This window comes from Oncorhynchus mykiss, chromosome 3 (genome assembly GCF_013265735.2).
Source record: "Oncorhynchus mykiss isolate Arlee chromosome 3, USDA_OmykA_1.1, whole genome shotgun sequence".
Classification (NCBI taxonomy): Eukaryota; Metazoa; Chordata; class Actinopteri; order Salmoniformes; family Salmonidae; genus Oncorhynchus; species Oncorhynchus mykiss.
The window spans coordinates 54,340,272-54,359,271 of record NC_048567.1 but is presented as its reverse complement, the minus strand read 5'-3'; the positions used below and the strand labels follow the sequence as shown (position 1 = coordinate 54,359,271).

The window sequence follows — 19,000 nt, the reverse complement described above, 5'->3', positions numbered from 1 at the left end:
CCGTTCCCCAGACCTGAATCCAATTGAGCACATCTGGGACATCATGTCTCGCTCCAACCGCCAACGTCGCACCACAGACTGTCCAGGAGTTGGCGGATGCTTTAGTCCAGGTCTGGGAGGAGATCCCTCAGGAGACCATCCGCCACCTCATCAGGAGCATGCCCAGGCGTTGTAGGGAGGTCATACAGGCACGTGGAGGCCACACACACTACTGAGCCTCATTTTGACTTGTTTTAAGGACATTAAATCAAAGTTGGGTCAGCCTGTAGTGTGGTTTTCCACTTTGAGTGTGTGACTCCAAATCCAGACCTCCATGGGTTGATAAATTTGATTTCCATTGATAATTTTTGTGTGATTTTGTTGTCAGCACATTCAACTATGTAAAGAAAAAAGTATTTAATAAGAATATTTCATTCATTCAGATCTAGGATGTGTTATTTTAGTGTTCCCTTTATCTTTTTGAGCAGTGTATGCATGTGCTGTCAATGTTTTGGCATCAAACTGGTGGCAGTTGTGAAAAAGTCAATAGTTGGAAGAGTTGCAGAGTAATAGAAAATAATGCCATTGTTGATTAACTGCTTAATGCTTTATTCATTAATTACTAGTGGGCTATTTTCTATCTACTAGAAACTCATGGACATGTATACAAAATTAATACTACATGTTAAAGTTATTCAAGTTTAACTTACCAAAGTATTCATAACTGACAAATATTTGTTGTTAATTACCAAAATGACTGATACCAGTAACTTGTACTGCTAATTTTAATTTTCTTTTAAGCAGTAAAATGTACTGCTAATTTTGCAACCCTAGCTATGTCATAGCTAATTTGTAAACGATTAAATATGGATACATTACTAGCTCAAACACTTAACCTCCTAGAGTCGATTTGTCCACGCCCTGCGGAAATCTAATAAGCATATTAAACAATCCCCATTAAAATCTGGCAGTTTAAACTAGAGATAAAAAAAAACTGGTTGTTGCATTGGATGCTTCTCAATCCACTGCATCGGTCGATGTCGCAATTCCGCATCTGCGGTGAAAGGTGACAGAGCTAGAGTGTTTGTCGGACCATGAGACATCCTGAAAATCGTTCTCACATAATCGAACGGTTTGGCCTAGATACCATTATGACCCCTCCATGGAAAAATGACTCTCACAAACACGATGGTTACAAACTAACATGTATCGGAGCCCATGTATCTACATACAAATCGAATCGTATTGAAAAGGGAAAGATGCACACCTCTAAGACATGTATCAAGGCAGAATTTAGTCATGTGACATGGGCACACATGACTCCCATGCTCCTCCAGAAGGCAGCAGAGAGCTGTGTAAAAACAACAGCTTTGTCTTGAGTTCTGCGACATATAGCCTAGTAGCTTACCACCGTGTTTTCCCACTCCAGTCCTAGAGTACTCTTGAACACTCCTAGAAACTACAAGGTAATATACAGTATATCTCCTCAAATGATTCTCTCAGATGGAGCTGTTGTCCTGAGGCTGCCTGTGGTACCTTATGGCCGGGAGAACACGGGACAGGTGGCCCCCTCTAATCTGGGTGTGGCCCACTCCCTCCCTCCATCTCATATGCATACATCATTTTACACAGGGCGATAAGCATCCCATAGTAACCATCAAAGGCACTTCAAGAAGAATTAAGCAAGAACATATTGAACCCCCCCAAAAAACCTACAAAACTTTCAAATGGCAGTCTCACCTGGGCCCAGCATTGGTCAGCAGCGTGGGTTTGAGCAGGTCCCATGACTCATGTCTCTCAGGACGTCCAGTGAGAGACAGGGACGAGTTGCTGCCCATACGCCCACTACGCACCTTCAGCCTGGGACAGACGAGCAGTGGACATTTGAACAGATCTATACCACACCAACACTAAGCCTAACATTCAACATTCCCTGTTTGTATAGGCTATTTGAGATTTTCAATGCGAGTCAGTTTCATTTTGGCGAGTGACACTGGACACACAAGCTGCATCGATTCTTGTTGTTGTGCACATTGTTTGCTTTGAAGTGTTAGGTTTGAGCTCTTTCAGACTAACACGGAACCCAAACCCGGCTGCGCGCGTGCGCCATCGTGCATACGTTTATTTTGTCCCCCTACACCAAACGTGATCACGACACGCAGGTCAAAATAAGCTCGGAACCAATTACATTAATTTGGGAACAGGTCGAAAAGCATTAAACATATATGGCAATTTAGCTCGTTAGCTTGCACTTGCTAGCTAATTTGTCATTTTTAGCTAGCTTGCTGTTGATAACTAATTTGTCCTGGGATATAAACATTGAGTTGTTATTTTACCTGAAATGCACAAGGTCCTCTACTCCACCAATTAATCCACACATAAAACGGTCAACCGAATCGTTTATAGTCATCTCCTCCTTCCAGGCCTTTTCATCTTTGTACTTATATGGTGATTGGCATCTAAACTTTCATAGTATTACTACACTGACCGGCAACATAGTTCGTCTTTCAATCACCCATGTTGGTATAACCAATGAGGAGATGGCACGTGGGTACCTGCTTCTATAAACCAATGAGGAGGATGGGAGAGGCAGGACTTGCAGTGCGATCTGCGTCAGAAATAGAAAGGAGTTCTATTTTAGCCCTTGGCAACGCAGACGCTCGTTGACGCTCACGATAATTAAATACATGCAATAATTGAATAACAGATTTCTACATTTATTTTACAACGCACGCGGTGTGGTCAGCCTATATTCTTCACCTCCATACAAAATCACTTTAGAATAGCTTCTGGAAGAACCACTACTGTATCAACCACAAGAGTCCCGCCCCACAGATAAATGGTCATCCCCGGGGAATGAGCTGTTGATTCAGGGATTATTGTCATAACAGAATTATGCTAAGAGTCCTCATTAATATTCTAGCCGCTAATGGACTTGAGCGGCAGCGAGGTTCTGATTGGCTGAGGCTGGCTGTGGAGTGTTGGGGTAGCTCAGGGACATCCCATTCACATTTTAGCCATTTAGCAGACTCTCTTATTCAGAGTGATGAGGGTAAAGTGCTTTGCTCAAGGGCACAGATTTTCCCCCTGGCCGGCTCTGGAATTCAAACCAGTGACTTTTCATACTGGCCCAAAGTTCCTACTGGGCTACCTGCACCCATCATTCCAAGATGGGTGTTTCCTTTCTCATCAAATAATGTACAATAAAGTCTGGTCGTCCAATGCTCTTAATGCATGAGGTGGAGTGAAACACTGCACATTTCTGCGTGAAGGGTAGACACTAGGAACACAACCATACTGTCTTTGTGACCTCACTCACCTGGCTGATGCTTCCTGTAGGTTGGTGTTCTTGTCCCCGATCACAACATGCTCCTCCAGTGATCCCTATAACATACAGAACATCAGTACATCGAGGAGAGGGCTACAAGAATCAATATGCCTGGTTGCGTGTCCTTCAAAGATAAAATTGCAGCAGTATCCAAAATCCAAGGGTTTACAGCACTTATACAACACACCCCCATTTACATCTAAGAATCCAAAGCATCCCTATGCAATTTCGATGTTGACCCAAGATGTGTCCACAGACGGAGTGCTAGAGTCCAGTAAAGTACCTTGAGAGCAGCCTCTGCCTGAGCTTTAAGGATGTTGCTCTTCAGGTCCTCTGGGGGGCGCAGTGGAGCGAGCACAGGGCTGCTGCCTACACTGTTCAGACACTTCTCTGTGAGCTTCACCACGTCCTCCTGCGTGTGTGTGTGTGTGTGTGTGTGTGGGGGGGGGGGGGGGATTTCACATGCACACAAAACACGCAGACAAACACACAGACGGACAATGGAAAGGTTGTAGTTATGTCGGCAGGTAGCCTAGTGGTTAGAGTGTTGGGCCGGTAACCGAAAGGTTGCTAGATCGAATCCCTGAGCTGACAAGGTAAAAATCTGTTGTTCTGCCCCTGAACAAGGCAGTTAACCCACTGTTCCTAGGCCGTCATTGTAAATAAGAATTTGTTCTTAACTGACTTTCCTAATTAAATAAAAAGTCTCCTTTGCCTTCTACCTCCCTCTGGAAAAATAAACATAGTAACCTTACAGACGAGAGGTCAGATAGGCTGAGAGGAGGCAGGAAGTTGAGCTTCACATCTCGTCTGACCTTCCACATTGGGGCAGCAACTATTTCAGAAAATGCTTATTTGCGAACCTGAGTCGAAAACGAGTACCTAAAACTAGGCAGCATATGTAATATAATATACACACGAGGAAGTGTCACGCTTTAGTAAACATCTTTAAATGACCAATAGCTTTGTTATGAGCAATCAGATACACTGTGTCCCCCCTGGCATACAATGGCTCGCCACCCCAGCCCCACCCACTCCCTACTGGGGTGCTCCCTGTCTGCCATTGTGTCTATACATTAGCCTGTCATAGTGACCTACTGTTTGCCTCAGAATATGGGACCCTAAAACTAGTGGCAAACCCCCTGCCCTTACCTACGAAATCAAATATCACACATACGCTTTTGTTTTGACAAACTGTCCCAATCCCACCAGAGACTGTCCATGCAGCTCTCGGTTCCCGTTCCCATACGTTACAATGCAGCGCTGCTCGCGTGAGTGACATTAAGCAGGCTTTGTCCCCTTTAGATTGTGGTGTGTGTGTTCCCGTTAATGTGTGCATGAGTCCAAGAGTGTATGTACCCAGTATGCATGTCGCTGTGTATTTGAGCACAGAGGGCATGCAGAATATATCCGCTCTTTTCCTCTCCCACACCCAGCTCAGTGCACTGACCTGGTTGTTCATGTTGAGATTGACGTTAGCTCTGGAAGGGACAGGGAGTGGGGCACTGTCCAGTTCCAGCTGCTTCAGCCGCGCTGCTGCCTCTGTGGGAGAAACACAAACAGTCTTTACTCACAGCACACATACCAACACCAATCCTTGTGGAGCAGAGAAAATCTAACTATTGAAAACATTTCATAGTCCCATTCGTAACTTTCAATATATATATATATTTATTTTTTTAACGGTTTCTGGTGTACTTAGCCTCCAATTACAAAAGATGCCTTTGGTAGGCAGGATATTTGTAAGGCAGTTCTCTTCTTTTTAACATTATACACCCTTACCGAACAACTTCATTTGCAAGGGGGAGTACTTTTTAATGGAGGTTGTAACTACTACGGTTACCCACAATAAGCTTAGTATTTGCATGACTATTGTCGTTGTGTGTGTGTGTGTGTGTGTGTGTGTGTGTAAGCTCACCAGCAAGAGAGACTGTGTCGTCTGCCGTGAGGCTGGAGGCGGAGGCTGCCATGCTTGGCCCCGCCTCCTCAGGCAGGCCTGCTGTCGCCATGGGAACAGGCGCCCGGATGACATCATTGACGCACGTCTCCAGCAGATCAGCTACGAGGGGCAGTGGCATGCTGCAGGGGGGAGAGGACAGGACATGAGGATAGACAGAAACACACATTGATTCACCAACATATAAGAGACAGAGGTTTTTCCTGGCCATGTGACTGAGCAGGAAAAAGTCAGGGCCTTAACATGAGAATGACTTACCTGAACACTCCGGAAGACAAAGACTGAAGAGTTTGTCATACTGACAGTGCATGAGGCTCAGCACCCTGGATCCTACTCAACTAAAAACGGATGGAAGAAATGCCCCCATATCCATAACTACAATTGTAACTCAACAGTTGCTTGATCAGCCCTCAAATTAGCACAAGTAAGAATACACTGTATGGGAATGACAAAATAGCATGTTTCTTCCATCAAAGAGGACCTGGAATTGTGACATGAAACTTTTGTTGCTAAACTCCGGCAGGGTACTGTAGCTTACACTCGGGCTGCAGCCGGAGGACAAAGACCTGATGAATGCTGAGAAGAATATTACCACACATACTGCCTTAAGACATGTAGACCTGACACACCAGACATCATGTTAGATGACATGGGCCTCATGCATACAAATCTCTCTCACAGTTTGGGAGGGAAAGGGAGACAGGAATGAGAGGAGTGTTGGAGGGGTAGAGGGAGTATAGAGTGGGGGAGGTGTACTAGCTAGTGAGTCACATTCCATAAGTGACTGCAGTGAGATTACAGGCTGGAAGAGGCTTTGATAGAACTGGTTTCAGTTTTCTTAGAGACACATTCGCTCCCTCCCTCATGGTAAAGAACATGCTGTCTGCTGCTAATAATTAGCCCACAGGGATCAGCGTGACCATATTTCAGCCAAAAGCACTCACTGCCTCTAGAAAAATAATAAAAAAGCAATGAGTACACTGAAACCATAAACTACCTACTCACAAGGAGATGGGCTCTTAAAATACAAAAAAATGCTATTCATTATCAAAGGTCTCAAAGTACAATACAGAGACAATATTTAGTCACATGACAATGTAAACAGGAAGCTAATTTAAAATAAATCTTCATTGGTAGAGCTGTGAAAGTACCAGTAGTGTCAACATATACTATACTAGAGAACATTCAAATGAACCAGCTAGGAACTAACAATACACTGTTAGAAGTTTTTATTCCATCTATCTGTATTCATAATTTGTGCATTAATTCAACACAGAAAAGGCAAGATTTAGACATTAGAAATGTGTGCAGATCCATAAAACGTACCAACATAGATAAAAATCACTCATACAATTTGGGCTAAATGAAATATTTGGATGATTAAGACTAGACAAAGACAGCCATATGAAATAAAACAGATAAAAACCAACTGCTTGGGGCAGTGAAGGCCAAAAAAGAACATTTCATATCCCTGGATAATAAAGTCATTCTTCAGAGAGATGGATGTCTGTCTATAATGGAACAGAACAGTGGTCCAGTGGGTTCATGCGCTCTCCTCTTGCCTCTTGTCAACAGGCTGGTTATTGTCAATCTTTCTTGCCAGCCCTGGACAGTGTCACTGGGGAGGGGTGTGATATGTTTCAGTGGTTGAGTGAGGAGGTGGTATACGAGGGAGTAAACAAATCCAGGTAGTGTGGCATCACCCGAGCGCAGAGCCAGAGAGCTCTGTCTGGTCTGTTTCTTGTTGAAGATTAGGCTAGGGTCCTAGTGAGACATGTGGGTGAGACAGGGGAAAGGTTGTGACAAGGTCCAGTGGTGTCCGCCCACCCACCTCCAGGAGGAGAAGGAGAGGGTCAGCATTGGGTGGTGAGAGGGGGGAGCGGCCTGGACAGAAAGTTGAAGGAAAAGAGGGTGAGGAGGTATAGCACGGTTCACACAAGATGGGAGGATTGTAAAAGTCAAAAAGAGGAGTGTGGAATAGAGAGGGAGAGGAGAAATATAGCAGAACATACAGAATAGGACTTAACCTGCCTTGGTGTATTAGGTGTTCAGTGACTATCCCCTGTGTGTGACTATTCTTTCCGCAAACTATGTGATGAAGTACAAGACAGAGGTCAACTGGATGTCCTGAAGCTAGCCTTCCTATACATGTTAGTATTACGACAGCACCGAGAATGAGTTTGGAAACAATGACACGGTCACCATTGCTGTTGAAAAGACCGAAATTAAACTCTGAATTGATGGAAAGACCCTACATCCTTCACAACCATGATATTGTGACATATCCCTCCATTACGATCTAAAGGAGATATGATTAATCTACTCATTCTTTAGAGTGTGTTACCTTCATAACTAGGTCAGTGGAATGGAAGCACTGCATAGCAAATGACAGAATACATCTACCAATGTGGACAGTTTTACAAACTCAATGTGAGTGAACAGCGTTTCTCATGCCGCATAACAAGCACTTCAGTCAACTCAAAAATGGGGAAATACTACATTCTTAATACCCAGACATTAGGCTAACCTCTAGAGAAGCTAAATAATTGCATGCCGGTGGTGCTATATTTACACGGCTTATGTTAGGGGTTTGAATTCATAACATGTTTCCAGTACTATAGGAGGTGGATGACGTGTATAATTGAGTGTGAAACTGAGGTCAAAGAGGTAACAGGAAAACAGATGGGGAGTCAGATGACATAACACGTCAAACAGAGACATGTTGGACAGTTTATTTAATGTCAAACTAAAACCAGGCTGAAGGAAACATGGAGCTACTGTAGCTAGCGAGCTACAAATGTGCTTGCTGTGTTGGCATGCAGAAGCGTTGGCATGCAGAAGCGTTGTCATGCATTGGTTAGGTTAGTGGAAAAGCAGGCAGATGAGTGAGTGGGCGGTGCAGGTGAATTGAGGGTGAGAGAAGAGGGTCAATTGAGGGTAGTATGCAGAATCAACCACCGGTTAGGGTGAGGGGGATTTAACCTAATGACCAAATTCATTGCAACTCCTATGCATCTGTAAGACTCCATTTCTTAGGGCTTGAAAACTTAACACAGGCCCTTTCCTACATCTAATTACTTACTTGTGAATCCTCAACAACATTATCTTGAATATCTTCCAAAGTAAAGCCAGGAGCACCAAGCAGTCAGCAAAGAACTTAAGGAATGTGTCTAGCAGGTCGACTTAATTGCCAGTAAGTGAACAAACAAATTCTCGATATGAATCAATTGAAGAGATTATCGAAATTACAGGAAGGAACAAAACCCCCTGAAACAAATTTGAACCTCTGAAACCCTTATCGTTAAACATTAGTCATGATACTAGTCCTTAAAGGCTGTGCTCCGGTCCTGGTCGATTCACATGATCAGATGCAGTGTTACATCAGAGCTCCAGCCAAATCACTGCCTCATTTATTAATTTGAAGGTATAGCATTACCAGTAAATCATTTCACTGACTGATCTAAAATACTTAAATTCTACTACTTAGTCGCCATTAAAAAGTATTTCTGAATCTCCTTACTGTACAATCCCTTGAAAACCTTGCTTCAGTCAGAGGTATAATAGGCGACATATGGATACACTGACTGTATAAAACATTAAGAACCCCTTCCTAATATTGAGTTGCACCCCCATTTTGCCCTCAGAACAGCCTCAATTCGTCAGGGCATGGAATCCCACAAGGTGTTGAAAGCGTTCCACAGGACACTGGTCCATGCTGACTCCCACAGTTGTGTCACGTTTTATTTATTTAACTAGGCACATCATCTGTGGAGAGACCTGAAAAGAGCAAAACTGACTTGAACGGGAACCTGGGAATATGTTGAGCCTGAAAGCCGCAGCAGCAGTTCTTGACAACCGGTGTGCCTGGCACTTACGACCATAACTTGTTCAAATACATTGAAATAGTTTGGTCTTGCCCAGGTCACCCTCTGAAAGGCACACACACCATTCATATCTCAATGCTTTAAAAAAAAAATCATTCTTTAAGCCATCTCCTCCCCTTCATTTTACAGCCTTATTCTAAAATGGATGAAATTATAATTTCCTATCAATTTCAAATGACAAAGTGAAAACAAATTAAATGTTTTCAAATTACATCCTGTGCATCCTGTTTCTATTGATCATCCTTCATATTGGAGTCCACCTGTGGTAAATTCAATTAACTGGACATGATTTGGAAAGGCACACCTATCTATATTAAGTCCCACAGTTGACAATGCAAAAACCAAGCCATGAGGTAGAAGGAATTGTCCGTAGAGCTACGAGACAGGATTGTGTCGAGGCACAGATCTGGGGTAGGGTACCAAAACATTTATGCAGCATTGAAGGTCCCCAAGAACACAGTGGCCTCATCATTCTTAAATGGAAGAAGTTTGGAACCACCTAGACTCTTCCTAGAGCTGGCTATCTGGCCAAACTGAGCAATCGGGAGAGAAGGGACATGGTCAGGGAGGTGAACCCCGATCGTCACTCTGACAGAGCTCCAGAATGCCTACGTGGAGATGGGAGAACCTTCCAGAAGGACAATCAATCAGGCATTTATGGTAGAGTTGCCAGACAGAAGCCACTCCTCAGTAAAAAGGCACATAACAGCCACTTGGAGTTTGCCAAAAGGCACCTAAAGACTGACCATGAGAAATAAGATTCTCTGGTCTGATGACACCAAGATTGAACTCTTTGGCCTGAATGCCAAGTGTCAGCATAATGCTGTGGGGATTTTTTTCAGCGGCAGGGACTGGGAGACTAGTCAGGATCGAGGCAAAGATGAAAGGAGCAAAGTAGAGAGAGATCCTTGATGAAAACCTGCTCCAGAGTGCTCAGGACCTCAGACTAGGGTGAAGGTTCACATTCCAACAGGATAATGACCTTAAGCACACAGCCAAGACAACGATTGTAGTGGCTTTCGGGACAAGTCTCTGCATGTCCTGGAGTAGCCCTGCCAGAGCCCAAACTTGAACCTGATCGAACATCTGTGGAGAGACCTGAAAATAGCTGTGCAGCAACACTCTCACGCCAACCTGACAGAGCTTGAGAGGATCTGCAGAGAGGAATGGGAGAAACTCCTCAAATACAGGTGTGACAAGCTTGTAGTGCCATACTCAAGAAGACTCAATGCTGTAATTGCTGCCAAAGGTGCTTCAACAAAGTACTCAGTAAAGGTGCGGCAGGGTAGCATAGTGGTTAGAGCGTTGGACTAGTAACCGGAAGGTTGCAAGTTCAAACCCCCGAGCTGACAAGTTACAAATCTGTCGTTCTGCCCTAGGAACAGTGGGTTAAACCCACTGTTCCTAGGCCGTCATTGAAAATAGTTCTTAACTGACTTGCCTAGTGAAATAGAGATAAAATAAAAACAAGATTGATAGATTGTAGATTGATGAGGGGGAAATATATTAAATATATATTTTTTAAGAATTCAAGGGGTCTGAATACTTTCCTAAGGCACTACATGCATGTACACAGAACTGACGTTAGGCCTGCTAGTTACCACTGATGGTGAATTAGCCTAGATCACAGGAGGATTTCAGTTTCCACCACCTGACCTGATCGCCTCAGTGCCTTGGAAGTGATTCTGAAGAGATCTCCAGGCCTTCAGTAAACTTTAAATTATAATCGCCTGTTGACATCGAGCGATTCACGCTTGTTTGGTCGGAGTCATGAAATATGCAAAGATTGAATTAAGCTATTATAGGCCGGGGCTGACATTTATCTTTCCTCAGTCGTTGCTATATTACAATCTTAGAGCAGTCGTACACAAGCCTAAGATCACCATGCACACTGCCAAGTGTCGGCTGGAATGGTGTAAAGCTCGCCGCCATTGGACTCTGGAGCAGTGGAAACGCGTTCTCTGTAGTGATGAATCACGCTTCACCATCTGGCAGTCCGACGGATGAATCTGGAACGCCGACAGTGAGCCAGGCCTAATCTCCCACAACATCAGTGCCGGACCTCACTAATGCTCGTGGCTGAATGGATGCAACTCCCCGCAACACTCTTCCAACATCTAGTGGAAAGCCTTCCCAGAAGAGCAGTGGTGCAAAGTCCTTAAGTTATTACTTTAAAGTATTTTTTTGGCATCTGTACTTTTTATATTTTTGACTATATTCCTTAAGAAAATATTGTCTTTTTACTCCATACATTTTCCTTGACATCCAAAAGTATTCTTAGCAGGACAGGAAAATAGTCAAATTCAAACACGTATCAACCAAACCTCCCTGTTCATCCCTACTGCCTCTGATCTGGCGGACTCACTAAACACAACTCCACTAATGCCTATGATTTTGGAATTACATGTTTGAGCAGGTATCCACAAATTTCTGGTCATGTAGTGCATCCCAGCCAGGTACTGAGACAATAACAGGGAGCAAAATGTAATTTCACTTACAAAAAGGGAGTAGAAGTAGCATTAGTAGACCACAACAAGTGGTGGTCATGGAAAAAGCCCACCAGAGTATTGGCATAGCTGATGTCCACACTGATTGGGTTGGTATTGAAGAGAGGATCAATGCAGAGAGAGCAACCATTACCATGGATGGAAGATTATTTGTTTACCGCAGGAGAGACAGTCACCAGTCCTGAATCATAGGACCCAGAATGCCCAGAGAAATTGATTGGATGAAGCAAATCTACAGATAACTTGGAGGGTACATACCTTGCCTTAAGAAAAGGCCTGTTTGGTTTCAGTACATCATCATACTAGAACAAAAAGTAGAGCTTTAAAATGTGGATTTTACGTAAAAGAGAACAGCTTCAAAGTCAACCAAATACAGGAAATGCAGACATTTCAGGAAGTTAAAGCAGACCCCCTTTCATTGCACAGTAATCCTCTGGGGATAACGTTTAGAAGAGAAAGGGGGGTTGAGGAAAGGGATGAGGTATTTCTTAGAAGAGAGAGTTTGTTGTTGCCAAGCCAGCGGGGGCCACGGCCACCAGCAATGCAGCAGTAGCAGGACTACCACCACTAGCCATCTGCTCAGTGTCAGAGAAAACTGCCAAACATTCACACCATTCACATTCTCGTCACTCACTGTACCCCATATATACACAGACACTCACACAAAACCACCACCACCCTACTTCCTGAGAGCTCCAGGATGTGCATAATGCAGCCATGGTCATGTTCATTAGGGCATGCAATGGAAAATGTTTCAAAACATTTTTTAAGTGAAAACAAAAATGTGTGATTTCCTCCAATTGTTGCCTAATGAACACGGCCCAGGTATCTGTCTGGTTACTAGCTGTCCCAGAGCAGAACAGGCACTAGGCATAGCCTTTATGTGCATCCCAAATGGCACCCTATTCCCTCTACTTTTGGGCATGCAGATAGCCTAGAGGTCCGAGCGTTGGGACAGTGACCGAAAGGTCGCTGGTTCGAATAAATGAGCCGATAAGGTGAAAAACCTATTGATGTGCCTTTGAGCAAGGCACTTAACCCTAATTCTCTCCAGGGGCACCATACTACTACTATAGCTGACCCAGTAAAACAACATTTCATTGCACCTTTCCAGTGTATGTGACAAAAAAAAGAAGAAAAAGGACCCAGATGAAAAGTAGTGCACTTTATAGGAACAGGGTGTGATTTGGGATGCAAGCTCCTTGTCAACCACGCACTACCAAGTGACAGCAGGATGGACAGATTAGGCAGCGTAACGCTCTTATGGCATTAGAACAGCGAGTTGCTCACCTCTTCTCTGATTGGCCACCGCCAGGACTCCTGGGGAGGGTTTCGATTTCCATGGGGCTGCTGGTGGAGACTGAGGGAGCAGGGCTGACCACAGGAAGAGACCAGGGGCTTCTGATGTGGAGTGGCTGGGGGAGAAACAGAGGGACAGAGGTTAGGACATTGGATCATGGGTGGGAGTCCAAAGGACAATTTCCCAAATGCAGATTATGCCTCGTTCTAGAATAAAAAGCATTTTCAATGTAAAGTTCTCCATAGAAAGTTCTTCCCAGTCCAAGACCAGGCTTAGTGTGTTTGGGAAACTAGTCTCAGTCGGGTTCAAGAAACGCAACATACCTTAGTGTCTTTGTTGGGGTTCACTCCATTGTTGTGACTGGTAAAGAGAGGAGAGAGGTGGGAGACGAGAGAGAGCATTCACTAAAACAGTAAATGGTCATATTGTTTTAACAGCGTAACCCTTTAACCTTTCAGCCTTAAGAGCTTACGTTGATAACCTTGAAGCATATCACATCACACTTTTCTTTCACTATAAGACATGGCTGCCATGTCAAGGCTGCTATAGAGGACCCATGTTTTTGGCATGCAATGTCGCAGAGCGCTATGCCTTTGATTAATCACTCGTCGCCATGACAATCAACGTGAAGTGAGCATTATCAATCACATTATTTAGTTAGCAATGATGTCATGACTATGTCATTGTCACATCACAATGCCTTCGGAAAGTATTGACCCCATGACTTTTTCCACAATTAGGTTACAGCATTCTAAGATTTATTAAATGGCCCCCCCAATACCCCATAATGACAAAGCAAAAACAGGTTGCTAGAATGTTTGCTAATTTATAAAAAATAAATCACATTTACACAAGTATTCAGACCCCTTACTCAGTACTTTGTTTATGTACCTTTGGCAGTGATTAAAGCCTCGAGTCTTCTTGGGTATGACGCTACAAGCTTAGCACACCTGTATTTGGGGATTTTCTCCCATTCTTCTCTGCAGACCTTCTTAAACTCTGTCAGGTTGGATGGGGAGGGCCTCTGCACAGCTATTTTCAGGTCTCTCCAGAGATGTTCGATCAGGTCAAGTCGGCGCTCTGGCTGGGACACTCAAGGACATTGAGACTTGTCCCGAAGCTACTCCAGCGTTGTCCTGGCTGTGTGCTTAGGGTTGTTGTTCTGCTGGAAGGTGAACCTTCGCCCCAGTCTGAGTTCCCGAGCACTCTGGAGCTGGTTTTCATCAAGGATCACTCTGTACATTGCTCCATTCATCTTTGACTCAATCTTGACTGGTCTCCCAGTCCCTGCCACTGAAAAACATCCCCACAGCATGATGCTGCCACCACCATGCGTCACCGTAGGGATGGCGCCAGGTAAAAAATAAAAAAAATGTAATTTATAGGTCACAAATTTGGTTAGCAGATATTAGTGCGAATGTAGCAAAATTCTTGTGCTTCTAATTCTGACAGTGTAGTAATATCTAACAATTCCACAACAACTACACACAAATCCAAAGGGATGGAATAAGAATATGTACATATAAAGATGAGCGATGACCGAGCGGCAAAGGCAAGACACAATAGATGGTATAAGATACAGTATACGCATACGAGATGAGTAATGTAAGATAGTTTCCTCCAGACGTGACACTTGGAATTCAGGCCAAAGAGTTCAATCTTGGTGTCATCAGACCAGAGAATCTTGTTTCTTATGGTCAGAGTCCTTTAGGTGCCTTTTGGCATACTCCAAGTGGGCTATCATGTGCCTTTTACTGAGTGGCGGCATCAGTCTGGCCACTCTACCATAAAGGCCTGATTGATTGTCCTTCTGGAAGGTTCTCCCGTCTCCACATAGGAACTCTGGAGCTCTGTCAGAGTGACCATCGGGTTCCCTGACCAAGGCCCTTCTCCCCCGATTGCTCAGTTTGGCCTGGCGGCCAGCTCAAGGAAGAGTCTTGGTGGATCCAAACTTCTTCCATTTAAGAATGATGGAGGTCACTTTTCTTGGGGACCTACCTTGCTGGTACACTTGCCCAGATTTGTGCCTTGACACAATCCTGTCTCGGAGCTCTACGGACAACTCCTTAGACCTCTTGGTTTTTGCTCTGACATGCACTGTCAACTATTGGACCTTACATAGACAGGTGTGTGCCTTTCCAAATCATGTCCAATCAATTTAATTTACCACAGGTGGACCCCAATCAAGTTGTAGAAACATTTCAAGTTTGAACAATGAAAACAGGATGCACCTGAGCTCAATTTCAAGTCTCATATCAAAGGGTCAGAATACTTATATATTTTTTAATGTGCAACATTTCTAAAAAACATTTTTTAGTTAGTCATTATGGGGAATTGTGTGTAGATTGCTGAGGAATTGTTTTTATTTCATCCATCTCAGAATAAGGCTGTAACTTAAAATGTGGAAAAAGTCAAGGGGTCTGAATACTTTCTGAAGGCACTGTATAACCCTGATGCATGATAACATGACGATTGGTGAGAAGAGGATGTCAGGCTGATTGTGTTCTATAAATTAGGCCTACCACTTAATTCCATGACATATTCCCAATGGTTTTCTTTGGTGGGGTGGGGTGGGACTTTCAACACTGCTTCTATGAATGTAATTGTCTGCATCATTTCCAATCCCCCATATATATATATATATATATATATATAAATAATAGTAGAGAGAATTATTTATTTTCATCACATTCCCAGTGGGTCAGAAGTATACATACTTACACTCAATTAGTATTTGGTAGCATTGCCTTTAAATTGTTTAACTTGGGTCAAACATTTCAGGTAGTCTTCCACAAGCTTCCCACAATAAGTCGGGTGAATTTTGGCCAATTCCTCCTGACAGAGTCAGGTTTGTAGGCCTCCTTGCCACACACGCTTTTTCAGTTCTGCCCACAAATTGTCTATAGGATTGAGGTCATGGCTTTGTGATGGTCAGGGCTTTGTGACGGCCACTCCAATATCTTGACTTTGTTGTCCTTAAGCCATTTTGCCACAAATTTGGGGTCATACTTGGGGTCATTGTCCATTTTGAGGGGTCATTGTCCATTTTGAAGACCCATTTGCAACCAAGCTTGAACTTCCTGACTGATGTCTTGAGATGTTGCTTCAATATATTCACATAATTTTCAAATCCTCATGATGCCATCTATTTTGTGAAGTGCACCAGTCCCTCCTGCACCCCCACAACCTGTTGCTGCTACCCCTGTGCTTCACAGTTGGGATGGTCTTCTTCTGACATTTCTCCAAAAAGTATGATCTTTGTCCCCATGAGCAATTGCAAATCGTTTTGGAGCAGTGGCTTCTTCCTTGCTGAGCAGCCTTTCAGGTTGTCAATAAAGGACTCTTTTTACTGTGGATAAATATACTTTTGTACCGGTTTCCTCCAGCATCTTCACAAGGTCCTTTGCTGCTGTTCTGAGATTGATTTGCACTTTTTCGCACCAAAGTACGTTAATCTCTAGGAGACGGAACGCTTCTCCTTCCTGAGCGGTATGACGGCTGCGTGTTCCCATCGTGTTTATACTTGCGCACTATTGTTTGTACAGATGAACATGGTACCTTCAGGCGTTTGGAAATTGCTCCCAAGGATGAACCAGACTGGTGGAGGTCTACAATTTTTTTTCTGAGGTCTTGGCTGATTTCTTTTGATTTTCCCATGATGTCAAGCAAAGAGGCACTGTGTTTGAAGGTAGGATTTGAAATACATCCACAGGTACACCTCCAATGACTCAAATTATGTCAATTAGCCTATCAGAAGCTTCTAAAGCCATGACATTTTCTGGAATTTTCCAAGCTGTTTAAAGGCACAGTCAACTTAGTCTATGTAAACTTCCGACCCACTGGAATTGTGATAGTGAAATATAAGTAAAAGAACCTGTCTGTAAACAATTGTTGGAATAATCATGCACAAAGTAGATGTCCTAACCGAATTTCCAAAACTATAGTTTGTTAACAAGAAACTTATGGAGTGGTTGAAAAACAAGTTAATGACTCCAACCTAAGTGTATGTAAACTTCAACTATATAACTATATTATATATATATATTTTCCTTTATTATTTCCCCCTAACCCTACCACCCTTCCCTAATAGTAATAATTTGGGTGTTCCCTAGTAGCACAGAGGTCTAAGGCAGTGCATCTCATTACAGACCCTGGTTCGATTCCAGGCTGTATCACAACTGGCCGTGATTGGGAGTCCCATAGGGCGGAGCACAATTGACCCAGCGTTGTCCGGGTTTGGCCATCTTTGTAAATAAGAATTTGTTCTTAACTGACTTGCCTAGTTAAATAAGAGTTACATAAATGAATAAAATTGTAGTAAAACTAACAGACAAAAACACTTAGGCTTCTACATGTACACATTTCACTCACAATGCTTTATTGCTGTTGCTATGTAAAAAAGGTAACTTCCTGAAAGAGCACAGCAGCACACACACACAAAGAAATATTGGGAATAAAACAATGCACACTGATCACACACTGTACAGAGAGCAAGAACTTCTTGTGGCAGACAGCTCTCGCAGTCCTCACTCTATACTATGTGTGGTTGTGATGATAACCAGTGCTCGCCTCCCCCAGCACACAGGAGAGATAAAGACTCCCAACGCAAGGCAAGAGGGGTACAGACTGTGTGTGAAGAACTCTGATATAGTTTGTGTGCGCGCGTCTCTCACTCTGTGTGTGTGTGTGTGTGTGTGTCATGTTAATCACAGTGAGATGAGTCAAGTCTTACAACGACAGAGGAGAGATATTCATAACAAACAGCTAGAGGAAGAGATTACTCACTGATCAGTGCCCATTCCAAATATCCAGTTCTTGAAAAAATAAAAGTACTTACTCTTGGGGCTTGTTGGCTCCTGGGAAATAATATGAGAAAGAACATCAAAATTAGTCAGGTATGATGTATAAGGGTCTTTCTATAAATAATGTAGCCGATGTGTAACACTGGGATAAACGTTTCAAAAAAGTTTGTAACAAAATCAAAAGGATTTTCATGCAGTTCCACGTGTACTTAGCGGTTTAACCGCAACAGAGTAGAGCAAAACCATTCAATTGAAGCGGCAGGAAACAAACAACATCTCTCACAAAATACGATCAGCAATGAAACCACAGATAATTATGAGAGAGCAGGAGAACTTATAAATTGGCTTCAAAAATTACTTTTCAAGCACTAAAATTGAGGAAATCAAGGTAGGCTTTTTCCAAAAATTCAAGCCCCTTGTTTAAAATTGCAGGTGTAACATGGAAAACATGTATTTGTTATTTATTACCAGGTCATGTGAATAAGCCCACTAGGCGATGTAATTGGTCGTCATTATATCCACAATAATTAATAGGAAAAGCAGTCGGTGTCCAATCCGAGGCACAAAAACAGTAGCACAGTAGCCTCGGTGTCCAATCCGAGGCACAAAAACATATGAAAATATTAAGTAATTAACTTGCTGTTTTCTCTGTCAAATCTAACGAGACCCTGCTGTAAATCAAGCAGACAACAGATGATCAACATCAATTCTCTAGGGATCCAGGCACAACTGTCTTCACCTGCATAACGAATGATTCCAAAATATTTTGAACCTTCCTCACTAAAATCAGTGCTATCACAAAATCAGTTCATCATTTGACTGTCATTCAAAAAAATTGCTGGACACCAAATGCGTGTCCAATAAGTATTATGTATCATTATTGAAGAACCAAGTTAATACCAGTATCTAGGTTAAGTATCAAGGTAAGGCGACTTTCAGTTAGAAGCATTCGATTTTACAATCGCAAACATCATTTTGGATTTGTGAGCCAATGAAAACAGTTTCCACCCCAAAACATAAGGAGACACAAAATGTAGTTACACTGCATTTCTAAGATCTCCACAACCCCCCCCCCCCCCCCCCCCCCCCAAAAAAAACTGTCCGACAGCTAGATTCAGGATTCTTACTGGGTCAATGTCTAATTTAGCTGAGTAATGCTTAATATATGATTTAACTTACACTGTCATAAATGTAAGGACAGAAAAGTAATGTTTTATGTCATACAAATCCATCAAGACACCAA

The 19,000-nt window shown here is 43.1% G+C and overlaps 1 protein-coding gene across 5 annotated transcripts in view; it reads right to left on the bottom strand.

The window, feature by feature from the left end:
• The window catches only part of LOC110520209 (band 4.1-like protein 5), a 46,715-nt gene that overhangs the window by 6,126 nt on the left and 21,589 nt on the right, over positions 1 to 19,000 (bottom strand). For all 5 annotated transcript variants that reach the window (XM_021597367.2, XM_021597372.2, XM_036974592.1 and 2 more), the window contains exons 14-21: positions 17,793 to 17,811; positions 13,279 to 13,315; positions 12,946 to 13,070; positions 5,226 to 5,386; positions 4,758 to 4,849; positions 3,591 to 3,719; positions 3,299 to 3,363; positions 1,720 to 1,839 (exon numbers count right to left, since the gene is read on the bottom strand). In XM_021597367.2, coding sequence (XP_021453042.2) covers positions 1,720 to 1,839; positions 3,299 to 3,363; positions 3,591 to 3,719; positions 4,758 to 4,849; positions 5,226 to 5,386; positions 12,946 to 13,070; positions 13,279 to 13,315; positions 17,793 to 17,811 — 748 coding nt within the window. The remainder of the gene's footprint in view (positions 1 to 1,719; positions 1,840 to 3,298; positions 3,364 to 3,590; positions 3,720 to 4,757; positions 4,850 to 5,225; positions 5,387 to 12,945; positions 13,071 to 13,278; positions 13,316 to 17,792; positions 17,812 to 19,000) is intronic.